The sequence below is a fragment of the Cercospora kikuchii genome, assembly GCF_019650295.1.
Source record: "Cercospora kikuchii DNA, contig_00001, whole genome shotgun sequence".
Classification (NCBI taxonomy): domain Eukaryota; kingdom Fungi; phylum Ascomycota; class Dothideomycetes; order Mycosphaerellales; family Mycosphaerellaceae; genus Cercospora; species Cercospora kikuchii.
Window position 1 is genome coordinate 4686482 of NW_025408582.1, and position 26266 is coordinate 4712747.

The following is a 26266-nucleotide window of genomic DNA, read 5'->3' on the forward strand; positions in this document are numbered from 1 at the left end:
CACGCTAGCATCAAACCAACTTTCTCATTTTCATACCCCATACCAACGCCACGCTAATCGACAATTCATGCCCTCGCCATGGCTGACCGCACCAAATCATTCTAGCTTCCTCAAAACTCCCAGCGCCACCTTTCTTTCTACCTTTACAACCATGCCATCCACAGTAGATCCGTCTGCGCCAGCTTCTCCGGGTTTGTGGCACGGGCAACCAAATCTAATACACTCTGGCTAGCAGGCAAATTGTTCCCAGTGGGTTCCTTCGCAATCGCCACAGCCTTGTTGACAACCAGCTCCGAGTTCTTTTGTACGTGCTCACGCATTTCGTTCTCCTTTGCGGTGTGACGATTGCTCATGTACCAGAAGGAGATTTCGTCGCGGATGAAGATGCTCAAATGGTGCTCGAGTTCGGAGCTCGTGATGCCTGTCGAAGCCGTGGCTGCGGCAGGAGCGGCGGCATCGGTGGAAGATGATGCGCCATTTATGGTTGCGGCAGCCGAGTTGCCAGCAGCTGTCGCATCGGACGTCAAGCATCTCGCAATGGCCATGAGCGCACACGTAAAGATGCCTTCGGTGTGAATCGGACCCATCAGGACTTGCAAATTGGGCGTCAATCGGAACGGGACAGGTTCTGGCTGGTGCAACATGGGCCTCTGACTCAGCATGAATGGAAGCAGCTCTGATCCCCAGATGTTGCCGCTGCCTCGTGAGATATGCAGCTTGGTGGGGTACCTAATAGTCATGAACATAGTGAACGTGATGTAGGTGAGCGCGGCCAGCTGGTACGAGAATTGCCTCCGGAAGAGCCAGAACGAGTCATAGGAAGGATATGTGGCGGCAAAGTAGTCGCGCACCAGCTCCTTGGGGGCGTAGCGATCCTGAACATAGTTCAACGATTCGATCCGCATGTTCAGCCATTGCTCATGCTTCTGTTGCGGCACTGTGCGCATCTTCTCCATTGTGAACATGATGGGCTCGTCCTTGTCAACCTCGTTTCGGCGACAGTGATCTTCCCAAATGCCCTGCAGTGCAATGTAGCTCGAATCATCCTGTATCATGCGGATCTGTGGACTAAGCGGAACCATGAGGGGAAGATGGAACTGCAGGTTTCTCCGTCGACTCTCCTTCTTCTTGGCCAGGGTGGTGTTGAAGATGCGGAACAGTTGCAAGATCCTCTCTTCACGCCTGCTATGGCGTGGTGCCGGGTGCTGGATGCAGAATGGATGAAGGCTGCCATCATGTCCTCGGATTGTCAAGCGCCGATGACAAGCAAGCACGCCTCGCACGAGGTGGACGACCGGCATGAAACGCTCAATTCGCACGAAGTCTTGGTTCTTATCCTTGTGTTGGAGATACTGTCCTGGAATCTCAACTTCATCGAACCAGACGAAACGGAATCCACTCAAGAGCGTGTTCTGGGCCAGATGGAAGGTCGATGCTTTGCGATCGTGTTGTTCGGCCAACTTGTCTCTCCATCTGCGCAGCTTCTGCACATACTCGTACATGGTCGGCTTCTTGGCCACGAAGTCAACCTCGAAAGCCTTGCGGATATGAGGTGGCAGAACACTCTCGGCAAATCTCGTTATGTTTGCCTCAGTCTGCGGCGGTAACCTCTGCTCTTGCGTAAAGGATTGCGGTGATCGTCCGACGTAGCTGAGAGCATCGTTGAGCAATGCAACGATCAGTCGGTACGCATCCTCATCTGGGGGACACTTGAAGTGGCGTTGCATCTGCTCCACCATTGCCTCCATCGAGGCATACAACAGAGGGAAGGCGGTACGCAACGTAATGACCAAAGCTTCGGTATGCTCCCAAGGCTTCTTCGGCTTCTTCTCTTCGTCCTTCTTTTCTTCACCATCTTTCTTTGCAGGCTCTTGCTTCTTGTCGGCGTCTGTCATCGTAGTATCGCCCGCACTGGTCGTCGGGCGACTGGCTCCAGCGGGCGTACCAGAGCTTTCCGGACGAGCTGGAGATTCCGTCTTGACCGCGTCACCCGCGGCATCCTTCTTGGCCTTGGCTGCCTTCTCCTTCTGCTCTCTCATCAGTTGGCTCTTCCTAATGACTTGCATATCTTCATGACTTGTCCTCAGATGGAAGTGCAGCGCCTGAGGATACGTCTTTGCCAGATTTGTCAAGATCTGATGAGCGATGTGTGCCTCGCTTTCAGTCCTCGACAAGTTGTTGAGCAATTGCGGGATGAACGTCACCCAGTACCACCAAGGATGATCACCATGGTAGTCATGGAACTTTTGACTCAACTGGCCGGTAGCATCATCCAAACTCAGCAGCCACAGAATCCTCGAAAGGAGTTTTCTCGACTTGGCACTCTTGTATTGCCCGGCGGCCTCGAGGTAGCAGCTGAGCGCGTTCGAACCAGTCTCAAGATTGGTAGGGTCCTCTTTGAACAGCTTGTCTGAATAACGTCCCCACTCTGCCCAAGCCTTCGGCAGTTTTATGTCGAAGAACAGCGCAGTGCCGAACGCATCACTTGCCTCTTCTTTTTGATTCAATCGGCTCAGGAACATACCCTTGAGCGTGTAGAATTCTGCCTTCTGCTGTTGCCCGAAGTAATTGAGGTTGGTGTTATTGATCACGTCCAATCCATTCGACAGCTCAGCTCGATTTTGATAGTGGCATTTCGCCTGTTCACGCAACTTCAAAAAGGCCTCTTGGATCTCAATATTGGGAAGCGTGTAGATCTTACTAAGCTGGGCGATGCAGACATCCGGCATCTGATGCTTGCGAGCCACATGTGCGAAGCGATTGATGATCCAAGCTGTTTCGTGGTAGCCTCGATAGGCATAGCTATTGCCTGTCGCGTTCCCACCATTGTTGGGCGGCAGCAGATTCAAATATGTACCATTGATGAGCTGGAAAATGTGTTGACGCCAAGTGACCAGGTCCTGCCAGGCATTGATATCATCCCACAAGTTCGGTAGCCGATCGCGCCACGTACTGAGGAGGACTTTGAGCTCCTGACTCTTGGTATCAAGATTCGAGGCGTTGGTTTGTGCCAAGCTCTGACAAATGACGCTTGCGTCGTGCAGCTCGACCAACTGTTGAAAGTTCTGCAAGAGTCCGATGTGTGCATTCGTGATGCGTCGTGGTAACTTGTGCCAATTCTTGATGCTGAGTTGAATGTTCTCGTCGCAAATCCTCGCAAAGTCCTGGGGCGTTTCGGCCGTGTTGTGCAACTTAAGCAGGGAGATGAACGCCTGATAGAACATGCGTCGAGGCGTCGGTGCGTCACTAACAGCCTTGATGTACGTCTCGAGCTGGTCGCGATTGTCCGAGTTGTTCCAAGCCTCATAGTTTCGCCACATAGCCTCAAGGTAGAGATCGTTGATGTTCTCGTGCTTAGCAAATTCGCCCAAAATGTCCCATTGCTGCAGCTTTTGCGCACATAGCACCCATTGGTCCTCCCACAGCATGTACTCGCCTTGAGAGTATGGCAAGGACCCAGTCCTAGCCTTGATCTGTGCTTGCTCGTACATTGTTTGTGCTTTGTCCCAGATGCCGTTCTGCTCGTACGAGAGGGCTGCGTTTGTCTCAACGTACGAAGCTCGTCGACGCCAGGTGCCGTAGAACAGATCACCCTCTTCTAGCCCAGCATAGGTCTCCACGAGTGCATCAAGGTTGCTCTCTCGCACATTCGGCGTGTCGACCACAGGCTTCAGAGCAAGCTGTTCCATGTAGGTGGCAGAAACGTACCAAGCATCGTAACTCTTGGCCAGGTATTTCATGACATGTGGCGGGAATTTCACGTGCGGCCTCGCAAGAGCGATACCTTCCAGGAGAGTAGCAACGCAGTTCGGTCGTCGGTCAATCTGGCGTTGATGGAAGTCCTTCGTGAGAAGAGCCACAAGGCCGGCCTCGATGTCCTCGCGATCGTCTTTCGAGAGCGTGGACCAGCACATTTTGAAGTATGCTACCCAGATGTCGTGAGCGAGAGACCAGTCTGTGTGTTGGATCTCGGAGAGTGGCCCCAGAATGTCTCGTGCCCGAACAACACTTATCTCGTTGACGAATTTCTTCTCCTCCACAAGAAGATCCTCCAAGGTTTCATCTACCATGACGTCTCCCAGTCGTGCGTCACCTGTGTACGTGCTGAAGACTTTGCTGACGGACATGCAGCGGAAATCGTCAGCGTGCAAGTGCAGTATCGCATTCTGGTCGAATGAACCAAACATCAGCTGAATGACCTGGCTCAGCCAGAAGCTCTCACCCAGGACATCCCACTGCTGTTCGCCGATGAGCTTGAAGAATCGATTGTTGGTTGCTCGTGACAATGCCCGGTCGTAGATCGAGACGAAACGATTGCGCATATCAACATCACTGCTTCGTAGCCCGATCAAGAAAGCGTGCTCCATTCTTACCGCCAGCTCTGAGCGGGTGATCTTGGGATCTTCATAGATACGAATCACAAGATTCATGAACTTCGTGTAGAGTGTTTGGTCAGGTCTTTGCTCGAAGAGGAGCATCTTCTGTAGCACGGCAGTCTTCTCCTTCAATGTTGGTACGGGCTCTGTGGGGTTGAAGACCCAATTTTCCACCTGAGACAAGATCTTCTCACACAGAGGGTTGTTCGTGCTTCGTTCGACGAGGGACGCCAGTACGCTGAGGTACGGCCGCCTGCTCTCGCCCAGGGTACTAATCCGAGCTGAGAGCATGTCCATGACTTTGATGATCATGTTGACAGTGATTTCGGCTTCCTGCGATGTCGGTGGCTGGGGTTGGCCTTGTTGCATAGCCTGCTGCGGAGTGTACAGGGCCGCGAGATGATCCTTCGCCAGCTTGGTCTGCAGCGTCTTGAGCAATGCAGCGCTGTGCGCATCGATGTCTTCCGGCTTGCGCTGCGCCATGATCCAGAGGACATTGATTCCTGCGATGTGGCTGCCGTTGCTTAGCACATCGCCTGCTAGGGAGGCTAGGAACGTTGTGAATTCCTCTGTTGGGCTGTCCGCATCAGGCAACTCTTCCTCTGCCTGTTGGATGGGGATGACTGCCAGAGGCCGCTGCAAGACCGGTCCAAGCTTAGGGTAGACATGTTCAGCCAGCTCGGCGTTGTGCAGTGCATCCTGAATCTCCGCATTCTCGCTCCGCAGCGGCTTTGCGAGCAGCTTTTGTAGCTGAGGTAACCGTGCAACAACCCACTCATCCGAGCGAGAGTTGAGCAGAACCTTTACCACCTGAATCGTGTTGACCACCCTCGTTGTCCACACTTCGACCTTCTCATCAGTCTTGTGATCTGTGCAGAGGATCTGTTCAGTGACCTTGGGGAACATTGCGTCCACATCCAGATCATCCCAATAGGGCGCAGACAAGAGCTTACTGAGCAAGTCGAGCGACTTCATCACCGTTTCATGAGGCGGGTATGATGGCGATGGCGCTGATGGCGTCTGATCTTTGTTCTTCGGTGGGGCAGCAGGAAAACGCTCGGGTAGAGTCGCGATAAACTGCACCATGTACTTGATGAACGCGAATCGAAGTGTGGCGTTGGCAACAGCAGCTTTCTTGGGTGCATCGCCTTCGGCCAGACTACCGTTCTCCCGGACTGTACGCTCTTCCCACTGCCAAATGAGCATGAACAAGTTCAAGGCCAGCTTCCTGCTCTCAACGCTTGGGCTTGGTAGCTGTGCCACTTTCCCTATCGACTGTATGATCATCTGTGCAAATTGCTCTCGCGCATCGTAGAACAAATCCGGGTGGCGGACAATGAAATGGTAAATGCTCGTCAATTGCTGAATGTTGCCAATTTCCTCGCTAAGGATCTTGCGAGGGAGACGAGCCCAGATGCTATTACGGCCTTCCGCGCCGCCGAGACGCTTCTTGAGAACGGGCTCCAAGATCTCCAGAGCTTGCATGACCAAGTTTCTGCCTTCCGCCTGGTGTGCACGCAGTAGTGAATTGTACACCTGCATCGCTATCTTGGGTGGCGTGTCGTAGTGGTGGATGAAGTAGGCGATGAGGCAGTAAGCAGCGTACTTGTTTACGTGGTCCTCAAGACGGATGTAATTCCATCCGAATTTGATCAGATCCTTGCGAGCATCGGAGAGCATAGGGTGGTGATACTTGACCAAGAAAGCGGATGTTTGCAGAAGCTCCATGCGGCTGTGATCTACCCCCGGCGTGTTGTCGTCGGATATGTCACTTACTGACTGTGGCCGCCATAGCCGGCTGTGGATGTCATCGGCCATCGCTTTGTTCAGCAGCGGCGTGCCCTTGTTGTCTTCGTGGAATAAGCTGTCCCAATTACGCATCACGTCATTGGCCAATATCGGGTTGGCAACGTTGTGGAACACGAACCACTTGAGCTTCTGTGTAGTGTCCTTCGATGTGTATAGCTCAATGCAGCGCTGCACCACAGTTCTTTGAAAGTCGACGGACTCGCTGGTGATGACGTGTTTGTAAAGATGGGCAATAAGCATAGGAGTTGCCTGGAATTCGCCCTTGACGCAAGATTCGAATGCATCGAAAAGACAGTCCAGGTCGTCTGGCTTTTGCTCCAGATGCACGATCAACAGGTGCATAGTTCTTGTTGCAGTTTGCATGACTGCCAGACGGAGATTGTTGAACATGTTCCCCTGGTTAGCTCGTGCCTGCAGTGCTTTGGCTGCGTTGAGCAATGCTTTTCGCGCACCATCATTCGATGTCAATTGCTTTCCGTGGTCTGCAAACTGACAGATGGAATCTGCAACATGAATAGCATTCACTGCAGCCTGCGCTTTGTCTGCATCCATATCTGCAGCCGTAATGCCCTCAAAGGTCGCCACGAGCCCGTCAATCTCCTTGATCACTTTCTCACGCAACGGGCCACTCTCAGGATCTGCCAGGATTTGCGCAAAGAAGCGGCCACGCTTCTCGTCTTTCATCAGAGCCTTGAAGAACGTCCAAGACTCTTCTGGATAGTGATTGAGATACTTGATCAGCGGTTCTCGGAACGGACTGCTTCTCGTGCGTCGCAGGGATGTCTCCAAATCGAGCACACGTTGCACCAAGTTTTGCAAGAACATAGCTGCTTGGCTGGGTAGAAGATGGAAAACGCTGAAGATGGCCGTGACAACCTTCATCTTGGGCTGAGCCTCGATGAGTTGGAAGGACACTTTCTGCAACGTCGGAGGATCGGCAATCTTTTCCATGTGGTCAAGCAGACGCGTGCCAATTTCGACTTTGAAGTAGTTGTGCAGAAGTTGAAGCAACGTTCGCAAGCCTTCCAAGCCTTCCACTGACAGCTTTCTTGGGTCCTGTACATTCATCAAAATCGGACGCAGGCCGTTCTGAAGGAGATCCTTAGGCAACTTGGAAGTTGATTGCAGCACAATCTTGAGCCCAGCGTTAGCGGCACCGGCGACATCTTTGTTCTTGCTGTACAGCGATTTGAAGAAGATGCTGATCACACGTGCGCGATGTTGGCCGCCCGGTTGCTGCTGCTGTTGCGCATTTGGCTGCGGAGTGCCACCAGTCTGTTGTGTAGTCGCCGTGTTCGCACTGAACCCAGGTAACTTGATGGCCGTCGCGAGAAGTTTCAATCCAGCGACCCTCAGTCTCACAATACTCTCTGCTGTACGGTACTCGTATGGCTTGGGTGCAAGGCTCTCGTCTTCGGCGTCAACTAGAGCAAGGGTCTCGAAAATCAATCTGTTGAGATTGTCATCGAAGGCCAGAATCTCTTTATCGGCAGGTACATCTAGAAGAAAGTTGATTGCATCGATGTACCCGATCTGTGCAGTGAAAGGCAATGCACGTAGAGGCTTCAGAAATACCCCGAACGTGAGTGACTCTTTGACTGGCGCCACGAGTTCGTAGTGCTCCATTCCAAACGCGGTAGCGAGGGCGCGCAGCGCTTGCTGAGCCGCATCTCGTACGTGTCGGTTCATGTGATTGACTTCTGAGACAAGATGTTTCGCATGTGTGTGCAGTCGGCTGTCCTTCTTCTCGAGGTCCTGTTTACTCTCGAGCCCACTGGCACCGAAGCGCTTGACTAGTGAAATGATGGTGTCTTTGGCCTGGACTCGAACGTTGGCAGGGAGGTCTTGTGGCATGTCCTTGATCACGAAAAGCAGCGCCTTGAGCAGCTCCGGAAGACGGTTTGTGACCCACGAATTGGACAACTTCATCTTCTCCTGATCCGTCATAATGGTGATACCCAGCGTGCCTGAGTTCTTTGTGAACCATTCTTCCTCATAGCATGCGTGGCAGAATGCTTCCGCCAGTCTTGCAAAGACGGGCAAAGACTCGGCCTTCGTCTCTGAGCCGCAAATTGTAGTTGCTATGGTCAGACACTCGCGCATAGCCTTTTCCGCAGTCTCGCGCACAATTTTTTGGTCAGACGCCAAGCTCTGGCTGATGGCATCTGCTAGTGTGCCAGTCTCAATAAAGACTGGTCCATCACCAGCGCGGGCATCAAATGGGCGAGCGCGATGCTTCTCACTTGCAACGGCGACCCCAAGGTCGACAATCACAAAATGACGGCAGATGTTGTGCAAGAAGCGTTCTGCCTCTTCCTTCAAATACTCCACGCTGGTGGCCAGAATCAAAGCCTTGAGGAGTTTCAACAGAGTCTCTTGTTGCGCGTCGCGCTTCGTGCTTGACTTGTCCCGCTGTGATTCTGAGAACAGATCCGAGCCAAAGTCGAAGTTTCCCGCCGCAAGGTCGTCAGCTTGGAGGCGGACAAGACGAGTGAAGTTGTCGGGTAGATTGTCTGCGCCAACTAGCAACTTAATATGGGAAGAGATGAACTTGAAAGACTGTCTCTTGTGATACTCATCAGACTTCTTCTGTGCCGGAGTCTTTGGCACCTCGGAAAGCTTGTCGATCGCTGTTTGAATACCAAGTCGTGCTGGCATGGCCCGTTCGCCGCCATTGGAAATCGCGCCGATGAAGCGTACATCGTAGCTCGCCTCGTCGTCGGCATACGGCTTCCATTCGAGCTCGGCAGGGTTGTTCAAGAACTTCCGGTTCCTGCCGCCAAGCTTGCCCAAGATTCTGACAGCAGTGTGTGCGCCATGATGACCAGTCCCAGGCAGATTCTGGCCGCCGTGAGCCATGGTGGCGCCAGTCAAGCTCACCGGCTTCAACATGCGCCACAGACTGCCCATGATCTCCTCCATCCACGGCTGCATGATCGGGTCGAGGTAATCTGCTGTGAGATTGTCCACGCAAAGCTCCAAAGTCCGCAGTCCTTGAGCTGTCAACTCGCTGGAGCCTGACCCGTGATTGGTGTTAGAAGACCTGTCATTCGAGTAAGCACGTTGGCTGGGAGAAGGCGGGTCTCCGGCCCGCAGCGCAACTGTCAATGGCCGCATCAAGTAGCCCAGATGGGGCAGAAGGTGACTGAGCCGCGCAGGAACAGTGAGAGACAATTCGACGAACAGATCCCGGGTGGTGCCATCTGGAGCGGCCGCAAGCTGGGTATTGAGTACCTCGAGAAGCATTTCGAGCAAAGGCAGAATCTCCTTGTAAAGATGCTCGAAGCGACCTCCTCCGATGCTACGAAACAGACTACGCAGCAACAAGAAGTAGTTCGTGGGCTGCGCTGCAGTGACGGAGAGCTCAATGGACCGTGTAATCAGTTCTCGGACGTGCGGAAGTAGGACACTCTCGTTGTGTTGGCTGAACAAAGTCACTGCCATGAAGGATAGCTTGAAGAGCCGCAATAACACAGAAGTCTTGGTATTGTTGTCTTCGCCAACCTCTTCGAGCTTGCTCATCAAGAACTTGAGTAGCATGCCGCAGAAGGCAGGGCTCGTGGCTTCGCTGGCCAACAAGAATTGGGGTGTGTGTAAGAGGGCGGCATGCCGAAAGCTTTGTTCGTAGAGGAATTCAATCCCTGATGGGTTGCCAGAGGTGAAGATCTCATGGAAAGTGGCAGGATCGAGGTGGTGGAAGATGGTCGCGAAGGTCTCGAGCAGATCCTTCTCTTCCTTGCTGTTGGCTGTAGTAGCCATACTTGAGCTGGGCTCATTTGGACCAGTATTCTCCGCGCTCGCGTCAAGTGGCGCGTAGTACTGAAAGCACTTGGCACCTTCCCGGAACAGCTTCATGAGGACTTCGACTTCTTCCGACTCGAATCCTGATGACAATTCAGCCCAGTGGGGCGGAGCATTTGCCTTGTCCACCTCCTCCTTGATACGCGGCGGATTGCTATTTCGTAATTGGTAGAAGAACTGCTTCAGCCCCTGTAAAAGGTTCTTGAACAAGAATTTGTTTTCTGTGACTGGGTCTGCCGCCCTGTCCTTGGGGTTGACCGCCTTGATGGGCATAGCACTGAAAATGTCGGTCTCGTCCCAGTCAGGCCTCAGATCCTTGTCAGCCAGGTGGTTGTCCGAAGCAGCATCAGTACTGTGAGCATTGCTCTCCTGTTGTTGTCGGTACAACTTGACGGCGTTTGGGTATGCACGATTCATTGCAGCGAATTTGTCGGCGATGCCATTGAGGACGCTCATCATGAGGAAGCGAGCATTCTTTTTGTCCTCCACTTTTGACATGCACTCAGCCATGTTTAGGAGTAGCTTGGCGCTCATGGTCTGGTAGCTTGTCCCGGGCACGTCGACGCCATCATCGCCAGTGAGGTGGCTGACGTAGACCTGGACGACCTTGGTTATCTGCTCCGCGCTCAACTGTTCACGAACGTGATGTATCAAGTCCGCCAACATGGTATATGCTAGTGGTCGTAATGTGATGTCTGCAGTGAGAGAATCGCCGACCAAGGTGTGTGGGTCCAGCAGAGGGAGGATAACAGGAAGGAAAACGGCACGGAAGTTGAAGTTGATGATGTGCCGGATGGCCACGAGCAGTTCCTTGCGCACCGCAGTATGCGCACGAGGCACATCTCGCAGCAGGCGAAGTGTGAGTTCCGGCAGCTGGCTGAGAAAGTCCTGCAGTGATTGAGAGTAGGCCCTCAATAAGTAGGCCAAGAAAGACATGGTCTTAACTTGTGCAGTAACAAGGTCGCCGAATGCTGCTGACTGCCCTTTGGCCTTGATCTCTCGCGCTACGCCCGTGAAGACGGTGCCATTCTGCTCCGCCTCCTGATGTGCCTTTCGCTGCGGACCCGCCTGCAGCATGAGCGTCTGCTTGATCCGAGGTGTGAATTTGGCGACATTCTTGGGAGCCAGCGCGCGATGTGCCTGGAATATGCTGACCACGATGATGGGACATTCAGCCACAACCTTGAAACTGCGCATGCCCTTGGCCAGTTGTCTCGTGGTTTGGGGTTCGTCGGTGGTCAAGGCCTGTGCTGTGGATGTCACGGGAGAGCCTGGTGTCCCGCTGTTGTTCGGAGTGCCCGGAGCGCCGGTGGCGGGCATGGGTGTCGTCGACTCGAAGGTGTCCTTGATGGTCTGCTCCATGCCATCGAAGATGTCCAAAATCAGGTCGAGGAACGGTTGCGCCTTTTCCACCACGGCGGAGGACTTGGTGTGGTATCGACAAATATCCATGACAATCTTTAGACATAGCACGGCGTTGTCCTCGTTGTCCGTCCTCACCAGCTCCAAGCACTGATCGACAATTTTCTCGGCGAACGGTTCCATAGCCTGGCTGTCACTGGACAGTGGGAAGCGATGAATGATGTCCAGAACGCATTGTCGACATCGCTGCTCGTACGACGTGGAAGTGAAGACTGGCGAGCCGGCGAGTATGTTCAGGAAAATGGGTACGAACTTGTGCAGGAAGGCCGAGTAGGTGGCCGCCTGGCACATCTGCTCGAGGCCATCGCGCACTTCGGCGAGAGCAGCATACTGGGCCTTGAAGTCCGACGAGGCGTCAGCCAGCTTGGCTTCCAGCGCGTCCATCTTGTGTGCCGGTCCGTATCAGCGGCGAAGGGAAGGCGTGCGGCCTCGAAGGCCGTCTGGTGAGTGGTGCTCCAATCGGCCTTACTAGTCCACCTCGATCATGGCAGAAGCAGAGCTGGTTGTCGCTGTCGACAATATCGAGTGCGCAAAAATACAGATCGGCGACAGAGGTGTGTCGAAGTTCGTGGTGGAGCGCCGTGCGTATCGCCGGGTCGAGGTTTCTCAGAATGTCGTTCACCTGAGCTGCTTCGAGAGCACGCGCGCAAAGAATCGCGTCGCGTTTCCGGCACCACCGCTGAAAAGTGGTTGTAGATGATGGTTGAGGGATGTTTGCTGCTGCCTTTGATGGCTGTGAGGTGCAGCAGAGTGAAGCAGGAGGAGCGGTCGTGGTGGTTGGTTGTAGTTTGACCTTCACAGCGGTTGTGTAGCTCACGAGCAGTCGAGGCAGGCCAGACAACTTTCCGCGAACGAGGGCATAGCTGCCTCTCTGAGCGCCGATCACTTACCTAATGGAGCGCGGCCGACCTGCGGTCCGCTCCTTGGCTTAGGGCTTATCGCTTGCTGCCGGATATTCCAGGTCCGTCCATTCGTCAAGTTCACCACACCTGCGACATCGTTGATCAATAGCGACATGATTATCTTTCGTCCTGATTACAGTTCAAGACCCGACGACGTGCTTCAGTGTGAGCGCGGTGGCCAATGTTCATCGGCGAAGAGTTCTCACAATCTATGCAATGGCCAAGGCACTTCTGACATTGGTTGCAGCGTAATATTGGTGCACCGTCGCCGTCACTCATCTCTCACCACATTCGTCAAGTTAGATACGAGGGAGTCTAATATGGTGAACCTACATCCAAATTCATAAGGCACTCCCCTCGGTGGCATGTTCAGTCACGCCTCGGGCGCCCTTTCGAAATTTCAGGCATTTCCTATACGGCGGGGGTGGATGGTGGAGAGTATCTGTCGAACCAGACTTGGTCTATGACTTTCCACTCTCCAGCCTGACTCCGTTGGCTCCTGTGACGGCACGCTATACACGGATGACGACCTTCGTGAAGAAGCATCGCGATTGAGTGTTTCGAAAGCAATATTTCGCCTCGAGCCAAGACCTCGTTTATACTTTCAAGAGCATACTTTAGCCCAAGGTTCTCAAAAGCCACAGATTAAGCAGTCGGATCTCTATCGTCGAGATCGCAAGCCTCCAACAAGTTCTGCGTCAAGTTGGGCTTCCGGTTGTATTCTTCTTCGCTCAGATACCTATCGCCCCACTCCCCCACCGTGTTATCATACGTTGTTGTTGGCTTATGCTTACAAAGATGTAGCATATTCTCTTTGAGGCCGGCCATCAAGCCGAGGCGTGGATATTCCTATATACGGCAATCACGTCAGTCATGGCCGGATACAGCAAGCGGTTGTCTTAAGAGGCATTGTGATTCTCACCCTAACACAAGCATTGTACTCTTCCCATGTCAGAACGCCACCTGGTACCCGATCTGGACCTTGGAAATCAGCCCATATGCCATAGGCAGTGGCTTGCACTTCGGGCTCTTTCTCGAACACGATTGTTCCAATAGTGTGCAGGGCTATCGCATCCCAGACGAGCTGGAGCCTATGCTTGTCCCATTCTCCCAGCTTGCCGTGCTTCTTCAAAAAGTCTCTTGCACAGTTCGCTCCATCGACTTCGAAGCGCTTATCGGAGCTGAGGACTGCGCTGTGAGGCGGATGACCAATGGGGAAGCCCGTATCATGGAGAATCGCAGCGATCGCATGAGCTTCACGATCTCGAGATTGGGTATGCGGGAGCTTGTCCGCTATGATGAAGCCGAGAAGCAATGATCGGACGATGTGATTGTAAGTGTAGTCTGTAGAGACTGATTTCGCGAAGTCAAGGGCAGCGGAGATCAGAGCTGTGTCTGGAATCGTAACACCGCATAGAAGTCTGACCGGTAGGTCCGACGATGATTCAATTGACGACATGTTCGGGGTTTCTTGTGTTGCTCTATGCTATGCAGTCAGTTTGGCTACTCTGCGACTTACCTCTGGTCCGCCCGGAGGAGGGGCAGTCCCTGCATTCGTTCTCGCCTACTGGCCGGCGTGCCATCCTGCGTCACTGCATGCCATCATGGCACACAACATCAGATCGTTGCCACATGTATGTTGCGGCTCGCAGTGACGCAACAAACAAAATGTAAAGAGTTGGTGATATTCACAATTTGGTATTTCCCAGACCGTGCTCGAACGTGCTCGGACCAGAGAATTGTGTCTTAGCCGGCGCTCTCACGAAGCCGAACTCTTGATGCGCATGGTTGAATACGCTGCGGCGACTTGAGTCGATCTCTGGAAGGCCAATGCTGACGCCCACGAGCTCGATGGACGCATGCGCACCTCGATTGCAAGTGCTTCGGTTTACGAAAGTCAAGCTCGCCTCGGAAATCCCATACTCTGGTCCTCCTGATTTCTTCGATAGCAAAGTTTGAGCTTTCGAAGTCAAGATGCTCCGCAAGCCCTAGATGGCAGCAAAATATCAGAACGACATTTCATACAAACGACCATGGGAGTCGCAGGCGTATTTGGGGCTCGAAGCCAAAGAGCGAAGAGCATCACGGAGCCTGTGAAGACGCGACGGCATCAAAACGTCTTCTTGGAGCGAAGTGGGTCTGGAAATCTCAGCAGATATATCGCATCGAAGGCAAGGTCCCTGAGATACGTTTTTTGTTGCTGTGTGGCGACACGGCGTTCCACAAATAAACTTGGTATGTGTTGTCTCAATACCAAGATCGATCCACTCCACCCTCTGTCCGAATAGCAATTCCGATGGGGGTCACATGCATTTGCAACGTGTTTCCAGTGGCTGTGCATTCTCGCTTGCAAGTGGCGACGTAGGCTCGTTTCTCTGTCAATTGCTTCGTCATTCTCCTACTCATGAACCTCATCTTTTGCAACAGTGTAGCCGCGGCACCGGTGCTTCATCTTTCTTTGAAGCTCTCCACAGTGTGGCACTTGCCGAACATGAGCCAGGTTCTCCAGCTTTGGGTGGCCGTCTTGGCTGTGGTTAGCGAAGAGTCTTGTCGTCCATAGAGTGCGTCTTGCCAAGTAGCTTAAGAGAAACCCAGTCTTCTGGGCCCACGCATGGGGAAGGTGATGTGATGCGCCGTGATGCATCTTCGAAAATCAAGTGTGTGATTTCGCCAGAAGTTTGTGCTCGTCGATTTCCATGGCAGATGAATGAAACCAACGAAGTTTCCTTGATTGCAAGGACTGTCTGGTCTTGTCATCGGCCATCTCAGTTCTCGGTGATGTTATAGCGTGGCCATTTACTTCGAGGTGGTCTTTGTCAGCAGTGCGATTCTGATGGTGCGGATTGCGGAGACCATGTTTCGCGGGGAAGGTGAAGTGGAGTTGTAGGCTTTCCTTTTCGGGCCTGGGACTTCTCGCATCCTGGTCGTCTGCCACCTCAGCTGATGAACGGACAGCGGTGCGGAGGATGCTTTGGTCGTTCTGCCTAGTCTCTGATTGCACTACTGGCGTCAACTTCGATGTCAAAGCCTCGGTAGTGAGGTCGATGAAGAAATTGGCGTCCTTGTCACATGGGATGTTGCCCGTCTAGCTTATCGCCCACGGTACCATTCTTCGCAGCGGGAGAGGGATGGCCGGCCATGTTGAGGTTTCACAGTCCCTGGCAGAGATGCTGCTGGTCCCCACAGCGTTCCCTACGGCGGCCAGGATGAGCTCCCTGAAGCTGTCGCTGACCGCCATGTGATAGGCAAGAATACTGTCTGATATCGACGACATCAGCAACGCGGAAGCTGCGAGGCGAGCACGGCGTTCCCATTGGCGGTTAGCCTCACGAAAGTGGGTCCGCCAAGCTACTAGCGATGGCGAAAGCACGCGCAACGCGCATGGCACGCTTGCCTTCCACCTCCCCTTACCTTGTTGGTGACATGGAAGCACGCGACAAACAGGCGCGTTTGTGTTTGCCGGACTGTCTGGGACATGCGAGACCGCGACAGCGACAGCACAAACTCCCCGAAGAAGGAAATGCGACGCCACCGACCGCATGCAACAATGGATGAGGCGCGCTCCAAGACACCACGAATGCCGAGACACATCGCACCGTCATGGAAGCTTGGCCAAACACGATTTGTGTCCCGCCTAGAAGATGCCAGGCGCTGGGCTGTGCATTCCGCCGTCTAGTCGTCTCCACCCACGTGCGGCCGCCCATACAAAAGGTACCACCTACCCCTCCTACCCAGTTCGCTTTCCGCCCCAGAAGATCGGACCTGCTGAGCCTCGCCCTTTCTTTGTGCCTCGCTCACTACAAAGCTACCAGACCCAGCAACTACCCGCTTTCGGTCCCACGCAACCACCTCCGCTCCCTCGTCTCGGGATAATTGATGGAAAAACCTTCCTTGACTGCCACCTTTGATGTCGGGTCATCACACTCGACAGCACCCCATGGCCCGGGAGGCATCCCCTCAGCCGACGACAGCGGCAATGTCGACGACCCGCCACCTATACCGAGCGCGGGCTCGAGCAGAGAGTCTGTTCTGATGAACGACAAGTCTCTGCCCGGAGCTCGCGGTACAAAAACCACCAATTCAATCACCACTGTCGACACGGCCGACAGTGCCCACATCAGCACCATCAATGCTCATGCCCACACTCTGACCCATTCCAGTGTGGCAAGCGTTCTCGGGACTACCATCGAGTGAGTATGCGCGATCAGTGCCAGTAGGACAGTCTCCTAACCTATCTCAGGAATGGCTTGGCGACCAGCGAGGTCACTCGCCGTCGTGAGCAATATGGCGCAAACCAGCTCGAAACCGAAGGCAGGGTCATCTGGTGGCGAATCCTCCTTCGCCAGGTTTCCAACAGTCTCACGCTGGTTCTTGCAATTGCCATGATCCTCAGCTACGCCACCATGGACTGGATCGAAGGCGGTGTCATCAGCGCCGTCATTGTCCTTAACATCGTGGTTGGCTTCTTCCAGGACTACCGCGCTGAGGAAACCATCGCGTCTCTTCTCGCCATGGCCGCCCCTACCTGCAAAGTCATCCGTGATCACGGCACGTTGCAGGAGATCAAGGCCGAAGATCTGGTTCCTGGTGACATCGTGCAGCTGGGCGTCGGAAACGTCGTCCCTGCAGATGTCCGTCTCGCCAACAGCATCAACTTTGCCAGCGACGAAGCTCTTTTGACCGGAGAATCGAAGCCCGCCGTAAAGGATGCCGACTTCATCTCCGACAAACCTGATGCTCCCGTTGGCGATAGGCAGAATATTGCCTATTCTTCTACCACTGTTACCCGTGGCCGTTCCTTTGGCATCGTTGTCGCCACTGGTATGTCCACGGAGATTGGCAAGATCGCCGCTCTCCTCCGCGACAAGAAGCCTGTCAACGAAGGTCCATGGATCGTGCGTGCCGCGAAGAGATTCTTGAAGGGTCTCAAGGGCGCTCTTGGTCTCATTGGCACTCCGCTGCAGGTCAAGTTGTCATGGTTCGCGCTCTTCCTGTTCGCTCTTGCCATCCTTCTCGCCATCATTGTCTTCTCCGCCAACGTCTGGGACATTGATGATGAAACGCTCATCTACGGTATCTGTGTCGCTGTGGCTGTCATTCCGGAGTCGCTGATTGCTGTCTTGACCATCACGATGGCTGTTGGCTCCAAGGCCATGGCCAAGGGAAATGTCATCATTCGCAAGATGGGTGCCCTCGAAGCCATCGGAGGTGTCACCAACATCTGCTCAGATAAGACTGGTACTTTGACCCAAGGAAAGATGCTGGCCCGAAAAGCGTGGCTCCCGAGCGGTCGCGTTATCAAAGTCGAGAATGAGTCCAATCCGCTCGACCCCACTGCCGGAAGCCTCAATCTCGAAGGCCGCACACTTCAGTGGGCGCAGGACGTGGTCAACGACAAAGAAGTCGAGGTTTTCTTCCAGATTGCCGCACTTTGCAATGTATCCACTGTCACTCCCCCGCCAAACGCCGAGGCCGTGTGGACCGCCGCTGGCGAGCCGACCGAGATTGCTCTTCAAGTTATGGCCATGCGTACTGGCTGTGGCAAGCAGGACACCATTGCACGGGAGGGTCTCACCATTATCACTGAGCACTCTTTCGACTCTTCTGTCAAGCGCATGACTGCTGTCTACGAGGAATCGTCCACTGGCACTCGCACATGTTTCACCAAGGGAGCTACCGAGGTCCTGCTGCCATTGATGAATCTCAGCCACGAAACCTCCAAGGCAATCCTGGCTCAGGCTGATGCAATGGCTACGGAGGGTCTTCGTGTCCTTTGCCTCGGCCATCGTACTCTGTCTTCGGAATCTCGCGAGCTCTTCGCTGATCGTGCTGCCATGGAACAGAATCTGGAGTTCGCTGGTCTCGTGGGCATCTACGACCCGCCGCGCCTCGAGTCTGCTGGCGCTATCAAGCAGTGCCAGGCAGCTGGTATCACTGTCCACATGTTGACTGGTGACCATCTCAAGACCGCGACTACCATTGCCCGCGAGATTGGTATTTTGGCTCCCCATGTTCCAGGTGCAGATGCGTCTACAGCTGTCATGGTCGCTTCCGATTTCGACAAGATGACAGATGCAGAGATCGATCAGATGACCTCCTTTCCGCTCGTCCTTGCTCGATGCTCGCCAACGACAAAACTCCGTATGCTTGAAGCCCTGCATCGCAAGGGCAAGTACTGTGTCATGACAGGAGATGGTGTCAACGATTCGCCAGCCCTTAAGGGCGCTGATGTTGGTGTTGCAATGGGTCTGAACGGCAGTGATGTTAGCAAAGAAGCAGCAGATATGGTCTTGACGGATGACAACTTCGCCTCGATCGTCTCTGCTATCCGCGAAGGTCGTCGTCTGTTCGACAACATCCGCAAATTCCTGCTGCACTTGCTCATCTCCAACATCGCTCAAGTCATCCTACTGCTCATCGGTCTGGCATTCAAGGACCGGAACGGCGTTTCTGTGTTCCCGCTCTCGCCTCTGGAGATTCTCTTCGCCAACCTCGTATCGTCATCCTTCCTGGCCATCGGACTTGGATTGGAAGAGGCTTCTGCCGATGTCATGACACGTCCACCACACTCGCTCAAGGCTGGTGTGTTCACCAAGGAACTCATCATCGACAAGTTCATTTACGGTACCTGCATGGGAACTCTTTGCCTCGTCTCGTTCGTTATTGTCGCCTATGGTGTGGGTGACGGCGATCTCGGATACGATTGCAATCATAACTACAACGAAAGCTGCGAGCTACCTTACCGCGCTAGAGGTACTGCATACTCCATTCTCACCGTCTTGCTCTCTGTCATGGCCTGGGAGGCGAAGCATCTCGACCTCAGTCTTTTCAACATGTATCCCAACGAGGATCCACGCAAGGGACTGAGCATCTTTGGCACGCTGCTGAAGAACCGTTTCTTATTCTGGGCTGTGATGGCTGGACTGGTTACACCTTTCCCAGTGATCTTCATTCCAGTCGTCAACCGTGTGGTCTTCCGCCACCTGCCACTCGAATGGGAGTGGGGTCTTGTCTTTGCCAGCTTGGTCATCTTCGTCTCCTTGGTCGAGAGCTGGAAGGCGATCAAGCGTGCGCGCAAGGCCAAAAAGGCGAAGAACAACGGAGAGGCCTTGCCAAACCAGATGGGAGAGAAGACTGACGTTTGATCGCAAGAAAAGCAATCATAAACGATGGAAAACGGGAACCACCTCAACGTGCGAACTGTTCGGAGAATTAGGACACTCTTTTGGTTATCACGCATGCCTCGACTCTCACAGAGTCGATGCTGCTTGTGATGGAGTTGGCGTTTCTGAATTGACGCACAGATTGAACACACCGCGTTGCACCACTTCTAGTCCCGCTTCGTTGACTTCATGCACGAAGATTCCGGGCTAATTAGCATATAGCATGATTTACCAACGATCGCTCCAACAGCGACATGCGCGAAAAGTCTTCGATTACAGAGCTCTCTGTATCTGATTTGCTTCTATTTCGAGACCTTAAATGAGGCTCAAACATTGTTGTGGTTGAAATAAGGTTGTACCCTGGTCGTTAGATGAACTGACTACGATTGCTTGACTTGTATCCAAAGTCAAGTACCCCTGGCAGGGCATCTAATGAATCCCAGATTTGAAGAAGGACAACATTGCCTTTTTGCATTTCGCATCTCGCAAGCAGAACTGCGTAACAGTTCATCGTACACACTTGAGATCTTTGGGTCAAGCTCGTGCTTTGGAGAAAGGTCCACAGTTGCAGCCATGCGAGCATATAACACCTTCGTGCTTCTGGCGTGGAGCTCGCTATGTTGCGTTGTCAAAGCTGAATCAGAGAAGGTGAGCCTGATTGACGAACGCAATGGATTCTGCGACTTTGTGCTATATGCTGACGACAATGGAAAGTATCCGCTTTGCTATGCTGGTTTCTGCAAAGACAACAACTGTGTGATTCAGCCTCACAATGTGACCTGGCCCTGCTCTGAATTGAGTCCTGTAAGTTGGTCCTCGAATGCTTCTCCGTCATGGAGTTGAGAATCCGCATGCACGACGTACTCTCCCCAACTCCTGCCTCTATCACGAAGTCCTCCCGCTTTACCTCTCCTCTTCAATGCTCATTTTGCTCACCTTTCCATCTGTAGTGCGAAGTAGAAGGAACGGAATGCTTCATCGACACGTACCCTTATCCGGATGCGCCGATGAATCTCGGCTGTGGCGGCAGTGAAGCCGCGAAAGCGTTCAAAAAGATCAGGAGTCAGATCGATAAGAAGCCGAGGCCAGAATGGTGGGGGCTCGTACACAAGTATGACGAGGAGTTGGGCAAGTATTGGAAGGAGAGGGAAGAGAGGGAGTTAAAAGAATTTGATGGGTTGTTGAGTCCTTTTATGGAGAAGAGGTTGAGGAGGTCGGGAAATTTGCCGAAGGGGTATGATGCGAGGAAGAGGAGGATTCAGATTGAGAAGGAGGTGAGGGAGGAGAAGGAGAGGGTAGATAAAGAGGCGGAGGAGAGGAGGGAGAGGGAAGAGACCGAGGAGAAGGAGAGAAAGGAACGCGAAAAGAAGGAGAGGGAAGAGCGGGAGAGGAAGACGAGGGCAGAGCAAGAGAAGAAGGAGAAGGCAGAGCAAGAGAAGAAGGAGAAGGCAGAGCAAGAGAAGAAGATGCAGGAGCACGAACAGAAGAAGGTCCAAGAGAGCGAGAAGGAGAAGAAGATCCAAGCGGGCAAGGAAGCGAAGCAGAAAACGAACGAGGAGAAGCCTAAGGAGGCTGGAGAAGAAGGTAAAGAAGAGAAGTCGGAGCTGTGAGTGACTTGATCTAATACAAGATTGTCAGCACAATGTTTGTACTATTAGTCCTGTCAGTACTGAATTCTAGCTTCCCATCTTCCTGTCGAGGTCCGAGGTCCAAGGTGTATGCATTCTCCCTCATGCTCTTCGACCTTGCCCACGATCCACTTGCGATACTGGCTGGATTGTCTACGGAGTAGAGAACTGACCATGCCACAAAACATGCTTGGACTCAGAACGCAGCTGGTCAGCTCCTTCAACTGTCTCCCAGCTTTTCGAATGCCGTATCGACGTATGGATATCCTCGTATCGAACGAAGAGCCCGAGAAAGCTCACTGCATGAACACTTGTCTACTCGAGAAGGGACTAGCTACCAGATGGAGTTTGCGCGAGTCGCTGAGATATCGATAGAGGGCCGAAACTGAGGCTGCGAATTAATACCGTTCGCTCTTGTTGTTCGAAGAAGTGTTGAGATTCTCAAATTTTGCTAAGTGCTGCTCAAGAGACAGGTCCTGCTATCGAGAATTTGGGCGGCGAAGGCCTCGCGAAACCGGTGTTGAGGAAGATCCATTCGTGAGAACACGGCAACTGTGTTCCAGTCCACCGACAGTGTTATCTGGGGAATCCATTTGGCTAGCAAACCTTTGGCGCATATGTGATAGAACTATATGGCAATGCTATGGACGTTCAACATCAACAAAGAATAGGTGAGAGAAGACGGCACTCGCGTATTGACTTTGCAGGGGATTTGCTCAGCCTTCCGGCCGATCCGCTGCCGTCAGCAATGCCACAGTATGCCCAGACTTTCTGCGCTGTCGCCCTAACATACTAGACCAGGTGAGGTGATAATAAAGTATCGACTAGATCTCTATTTGTGTCAGACTCAAGTTTCGCACCGAAGGCGAACCAATCACGCCGCTCCTTTCCATCGAAGCTGTCGAGCTGGATAAACCGGCAGATGCATATTCATTTCCTCAAGCCTGACCAACCTGGAACGATGAGTGATCAAGGAGCTCCGGGTTTTCCAGAACTCAAAGGTATGCCAGAGGAGGTGGACCTCCATTTTGGAATCTCACAACTTACTCCACTTTCTCGTCACTCGCTATACCCACAGTCATGTCTTTCGTTCTCCCATCTTTGTTATCTTTGCTTGCGCTCCTGCAAATTTGCAATGGCCAGGAGAGCAGGATTTATCAGGGCTTCAACAGCGGCAACACCCTGACCGATTACACTGCCAAATTCGAAGATGATTTCGTCAAAGAGTTCACCACGATGCAGAACCTGCAGAACGCCCCTGGTGTTTTCAACAGCGTTCGGCTGTATACAAACATTCAAGCACACACGACTTCCGATGTTCTCTCTGCCATCCCTGCTGCACTAAAGACAAACACGTCGATCCTTCTCGGCTTGTGGACCAGTGGCAGCAATAACATCACCAACGAGCTCGATGCCCTTGGAAAAGCCATCGATGAATATGGCACTGACTTCGCAAATGCCGTAGTGGCCATCTCGGTCGGTAGCGAGGATCTCTACCGCTTGTCCGACATTGGAATCAGGCAGAATGCTGGCATTGGCGCTGGGCCGGACGCAATTGTTCGGTTCATCAACGAAACCCGCAGCTTTATCGAAGGTACCTCATTGGAAGGCAAGCCAGTCGGTCACGTCGACACTTGGCGCTCATGGGTCAACGAGTCCAACTCGGCCGTCATCGAAGCAGTGGACTTCATCGGCGTGGATATTTACCCATTCTTCGAAAACGACACCACCATCGCCCCTAACTTCTACGTCAACACCTTTGACAACGCAGTTCCTATCTTCCGAGACCGATGGGAACAGGTTGTGAATGCTTCGCAAGGCAAGGATGTCTGGATCACTGAGACAGGTTGGCCATTCAAGTCCGAAGGACCGGCGTGGGGAGAGTCGCAGGCTTCAGTGGACTTCCAAGCAGAGTACTGGCGTGGAGTTGGGTGCGGAGATCTTTTTGGCAGAGTCAACACTTGGTGGTACACGCTGCGAGATGCAAACCCTGAGAGCAAACAGAAGTTTGCGATCACGAACGAGGACCTCTCGACGGAGGCTTCGTTCAACCTGAGTTGCAGTGCGGTCGGTACTGGCACGCGGAATGCTGCTAGAAGTGCCGGTGGACTGTCCTTGAGAGAACGGGTCCAAGATATAGGCCGATGGACTTTTGCTATCTTGCTAGGCGTAGCGATACTTTAGTGGTCGTGCTGTATAACACTTCATACACGCGTTGCGACAATATTCGTCAAAAGTATTGTCTCATTAGTTTCAAGGACTATACGCGTTAAAGATCAACATACTCTCAAGGAGCATTCTCCGAAGGCCTCAGCGATAGTAATCAGCAACGTGGAAGAGGAATTTCTCTGTTGGCAATGCAAGCTCTCGATCCAGGTGCGTCGTAGAAGGACAGACTCACAGTAAGTCGTTCGGGGTTACTGCAACACATGGCTCCCATCAACGTCGCTTTGTGGATGGTTTCGGTGCAAGATGAATTCGGTCGCGGTTGTGTTTTCCGTTGGTGATCGGTGAAGAGTCTGAAGACTCCTGGTAACGCGAGTACATGATCCAATGCTATCGTCGGTGATCTTGTGTTTCAGGCCGGGTGAGAGACTTTCTTGGCCGCTTATAGTGTGCGTATCGTCATTCGATGCAGCACACATCTTACGCGTACTCATCTGCTGTTTCTCCGAGACAGTTATCACGCATCGTGATTGGGCATGGCATGCATGTCTTGACACTGCACGCGATTGGCTGATTCGAATCACTGGATCGATACTGTAACACCGCACATGTAGCTCCGACTCGTTGACGTGCAGTCTATGACTTCATTGGAGATCCCTAGCTGGGGCAGCGCGATGCACATCGAAGCTGCTTTAGGCCTGCACTAACAGGTGCGATGGAATGTGGCTGCTGGAGCACACAGCACGCGGACGATTCGCACTGAGCGGTGGCCCAATCGTGCGTCCGGATGTGTCGTTGCTGAGGGATCACTTTCTCACTGCCCATATGTTACTTGCCTCTGGCTGCTGCATCGTGATCGCTTCAGGACCTCGTCGTCGCTGGACTCGTCTTCACTCGAATACATTTGTGCTGTGGCACTCTGACATTGGACTTGCGTGGAACTGGCGCTCATTGTGTTCCCTGCGCAGTGTCAGTGGCTTGTGAAGACTCCATCTCATCAGTCCACTCTATCCGGCGCCCATCCGCGTCCGCGTCCGCATCCAAATCCTTGGCAGACTGACAGCATTGCCGAATACAGCTTCGCTGCGCCCTAGTGTGATGCTGCAGCTGTGTGAACTTCAATAGCTAGCTTTCGCTTGCTCACTACACCTATAGTGCTGGCTATCGGTTGCGTGTTGACGCAACGTTGGTGCTCCAGCTGACCTTTACAGTCGGCGTTTACCGCGTGCGGACACAGCCACGATCTTGGTCTTGGCGGCCAACGATTGATTCAGCATGGAACAAACCAAGACTGTTGAATCCCGAGATGGGACCTCGAAGCCACCTACTGCTGTGTTAGTGTGTGAGAATAGCGGAATCCCACTACGTCGGCACTTTCAACATGCCTGAAGGAGCACAAGCTAATGTTTCGAGCACAATAGTTGCCCAGAGAGGCTCAAGAGCAATGGATATATATGAATCGTTTCTGAGTGGCAAATAATGGTCAGGCAGATCGTCAGCTTTCATTTCCAGACAACACAACAAGCAGGACTTACTTACCAATCATATTCTCGAACGTCCACAAGCCGGCCTTGGGACTCATCTTTCGAACATCTGGAAAACTTGCACCGTTGCTGAGCCTCCTTACGATCCCGAATTCCAACATGAAGCTCAACGCCGCAATTGTCTCGGCCTTCTGCGGCATCAGAGCCTTCGCCGCTGCTCAGCCCAACCAAGAGGGTCTTGTAACTCGCGACTATCTTATCGAGCTTGCGAATTCTCTTGACAAGCGCGATCCTGGATTCCTGATCCCATTGGTTCTATCAGCTGGAGCTGCCGGCGCCGTAGGCGTCCTCGATGGTGCAATCAACAACGAGAAGCGCGACCAAGATGCGGATCCACGCGCTGCTCTTTTCACTCGCGCATTACTGGAAACGGCATTTGTCAAGATGCGCGATGTCGACATGGAAGGGTCTGTATTCTAGGTCTCTTTCAGGGTGGAAGTTGGCACTGTTGAAGGACCTGGTATGGTGGCTGAATCGGAGATGCCGGCAAGAGGCTATCACATGAGCGCGCTATGTCCTGGTGAAGGAAAGATCAAAGGGCGCTTGTGAATTACGCCCTGCCTCTCGGAACGGACCTTCGTACTCAACTGAGATAGGCATTGTATCGCTGGCTCGCTGCTGCTGGTTGATGGTACTTCACCATGAATTGTGAATGACGTTCCGCTGTTGATAAATCATCAGAGTCTTTTGTTAGCACCCCAAAGATCGTTGGCAAAGGGTGATGTCTCGCGTCGCTAACACGCTCGTGGCCAGGCTGTCACGCCTTCCGCTCGTGCTCGTTGCATTGCGTAATGTTGATGGTGTTGTGATCTTCACTACCATGAGCGGCTTGTCGTCGTTACATGATGCACACATAGTAAGCGTGCGTGTCGTGGCATACATGGGGACCCAACCGAGTCGACGATGCAGGATGGAATGCCATCGCCGAGCACCTGCTCCCTGTAGGATTCAATGTCGGGACATGTTCGATGCTGCGATCAAGTCATCAGTATATCACAACTCGATGCATTGTGTATGATCTCACATGGGGCATTTTCCGAAGCGACCCGCGCATCGGAGGATGTAGACGACTTGTATATTTTGAGGCTGTGCGGATCATGACGAGTTGGTGCGTGATCAAGGGTTTGGCTTTCAAGGTCAGTGCATGTCGAGATCCACGGCGCTCGTGGTGCACTAAGACAGATCTGCCGACAAATGCCGCATCGGACGAGTGGCACTGCTATAAACGTCGCACCAAGTCCGCGTCTGGTCGCCCTTTCTCCGTTTCGTGATATTACAGCCTCAAATCGTCCTTGGCGCTCAATCTGTCTCTCTTTTCTCTCATGAGTACGCGTCGCTAGCCCACTCTTGCCGAAGTCTATAGGCCTGCGCACGATAGGAAGAGTGCTGTTGACGCCGAACACAGCCCCTTTGCACAACGGCATGATGGTACCGTGAAAGTCTGTTGCAGTTCCC

The 26266-nt window shown here is 53.1% G+C and overlaps 6 protein-coding genes across 6 annotated transcripts; 4 read left to right on the forward strand and 2 right to left on the reverse strand.

Moving 5' to 3' along the window:
- Positions 1-143: 143 nt before the first annotated feature.
- On the reverse strand, positions 144-11792 carry CKM354_000183600 (histone acetyltransferase TRA1; the record flags this gene model as incomplete). The annotated part of the gene is made up of 1 exon (XM_044796971.1): positions 144-11792. The coding sequence occupies one exon, from the start codon at positions 11790-11792 to the stop codon at positions 144-146; it is 11649 nt and encodes a 3882-aa protein (XP_044652906.1).
- A 1163-nt stretch (positions 11793-12955) lies between these two features.
- Positions 12956-13769, reverse strand: CKM354_000183700 (uncharacterized protein; the record flags this gene model as incomplete). The annotated part of the gene is made up of 2 exons (XM_044796972.1): positions 12956-13159; positions 13233-13769. 2 exons carry the CDS (start codon positions 13767-13769, stop codon positions 12956-12958), a joined length of 741 nt encoding a protein of 246 aa, XP_044652907.1.
- Positions 13770-16186: 2417 nt separating this feature from the next.
- Positions 16187-19455, forward strand: CKM354_000183800 (uncharacterized protein; the record flags this gene model as incomplete). Its single annotated transcript, XM_044796973.1, has 2 exons — positions 16187-16500; positions 16551-19455. The coding sequence occupies 2 exons, from the start codon at positions 16187-16189 to the stop codon at positions 19453-19455; spliced, it is 3219 nt and encodes a 1072-aa protein (XP_044652908.1).
- Positions 19456-20046: 591 nt separating this feature from the next.
- On the forward strand, positions 20047-21083 carry CKM354_000183900 (uncharacterized protein; the record flags this gene model as incomplete). The annotated part of the gene is made up of 2 exons (XM_044796974.1): positions 20047-20277; positions 20424-21083. 2 exons carry the CDS (start codon positions 20047-20049, stop codon positions 21081-21083), a joined length of 891 nt encoding a protein of 296 aa, XP_044652909.1.
- Positions 21084-22181: 1098 nt separating this feature from the next.
- CKM354_000184000 (uncharacterized protein) lies at positions 22182-23285 on the forward strand (the record flags this gene model as incomplete). The annotated part of the gene is made up of 1 exon (XM_044796975.1): positions 22182-23285. One exon carries the CDS (start codon positions 22182-22184, stop codon positions 23283-23285), a length of 1104 nt encoding a protein of 367 aa, XP_044652910.1.
- Positions 23286-24910: 1625 nt separating this feature from the next.
- CKM354_000184100 (uncharacterized protein) lies at positions 24911-25231 on the forward strand (the record flags this gene model as incomplete). Its single annotated transcript, XM_044796976.1, has 1 exon — positions 24911-25231. The coding sequence occupies one exon, from the start codon at positions 24911-24913 to the stop codon at positions 25229-25231; it is 321 nt and encodes a 106-aa protein (XP_044652911.1).
- Positions 25232-26266: the final 1035 nt, after the last annotated feature.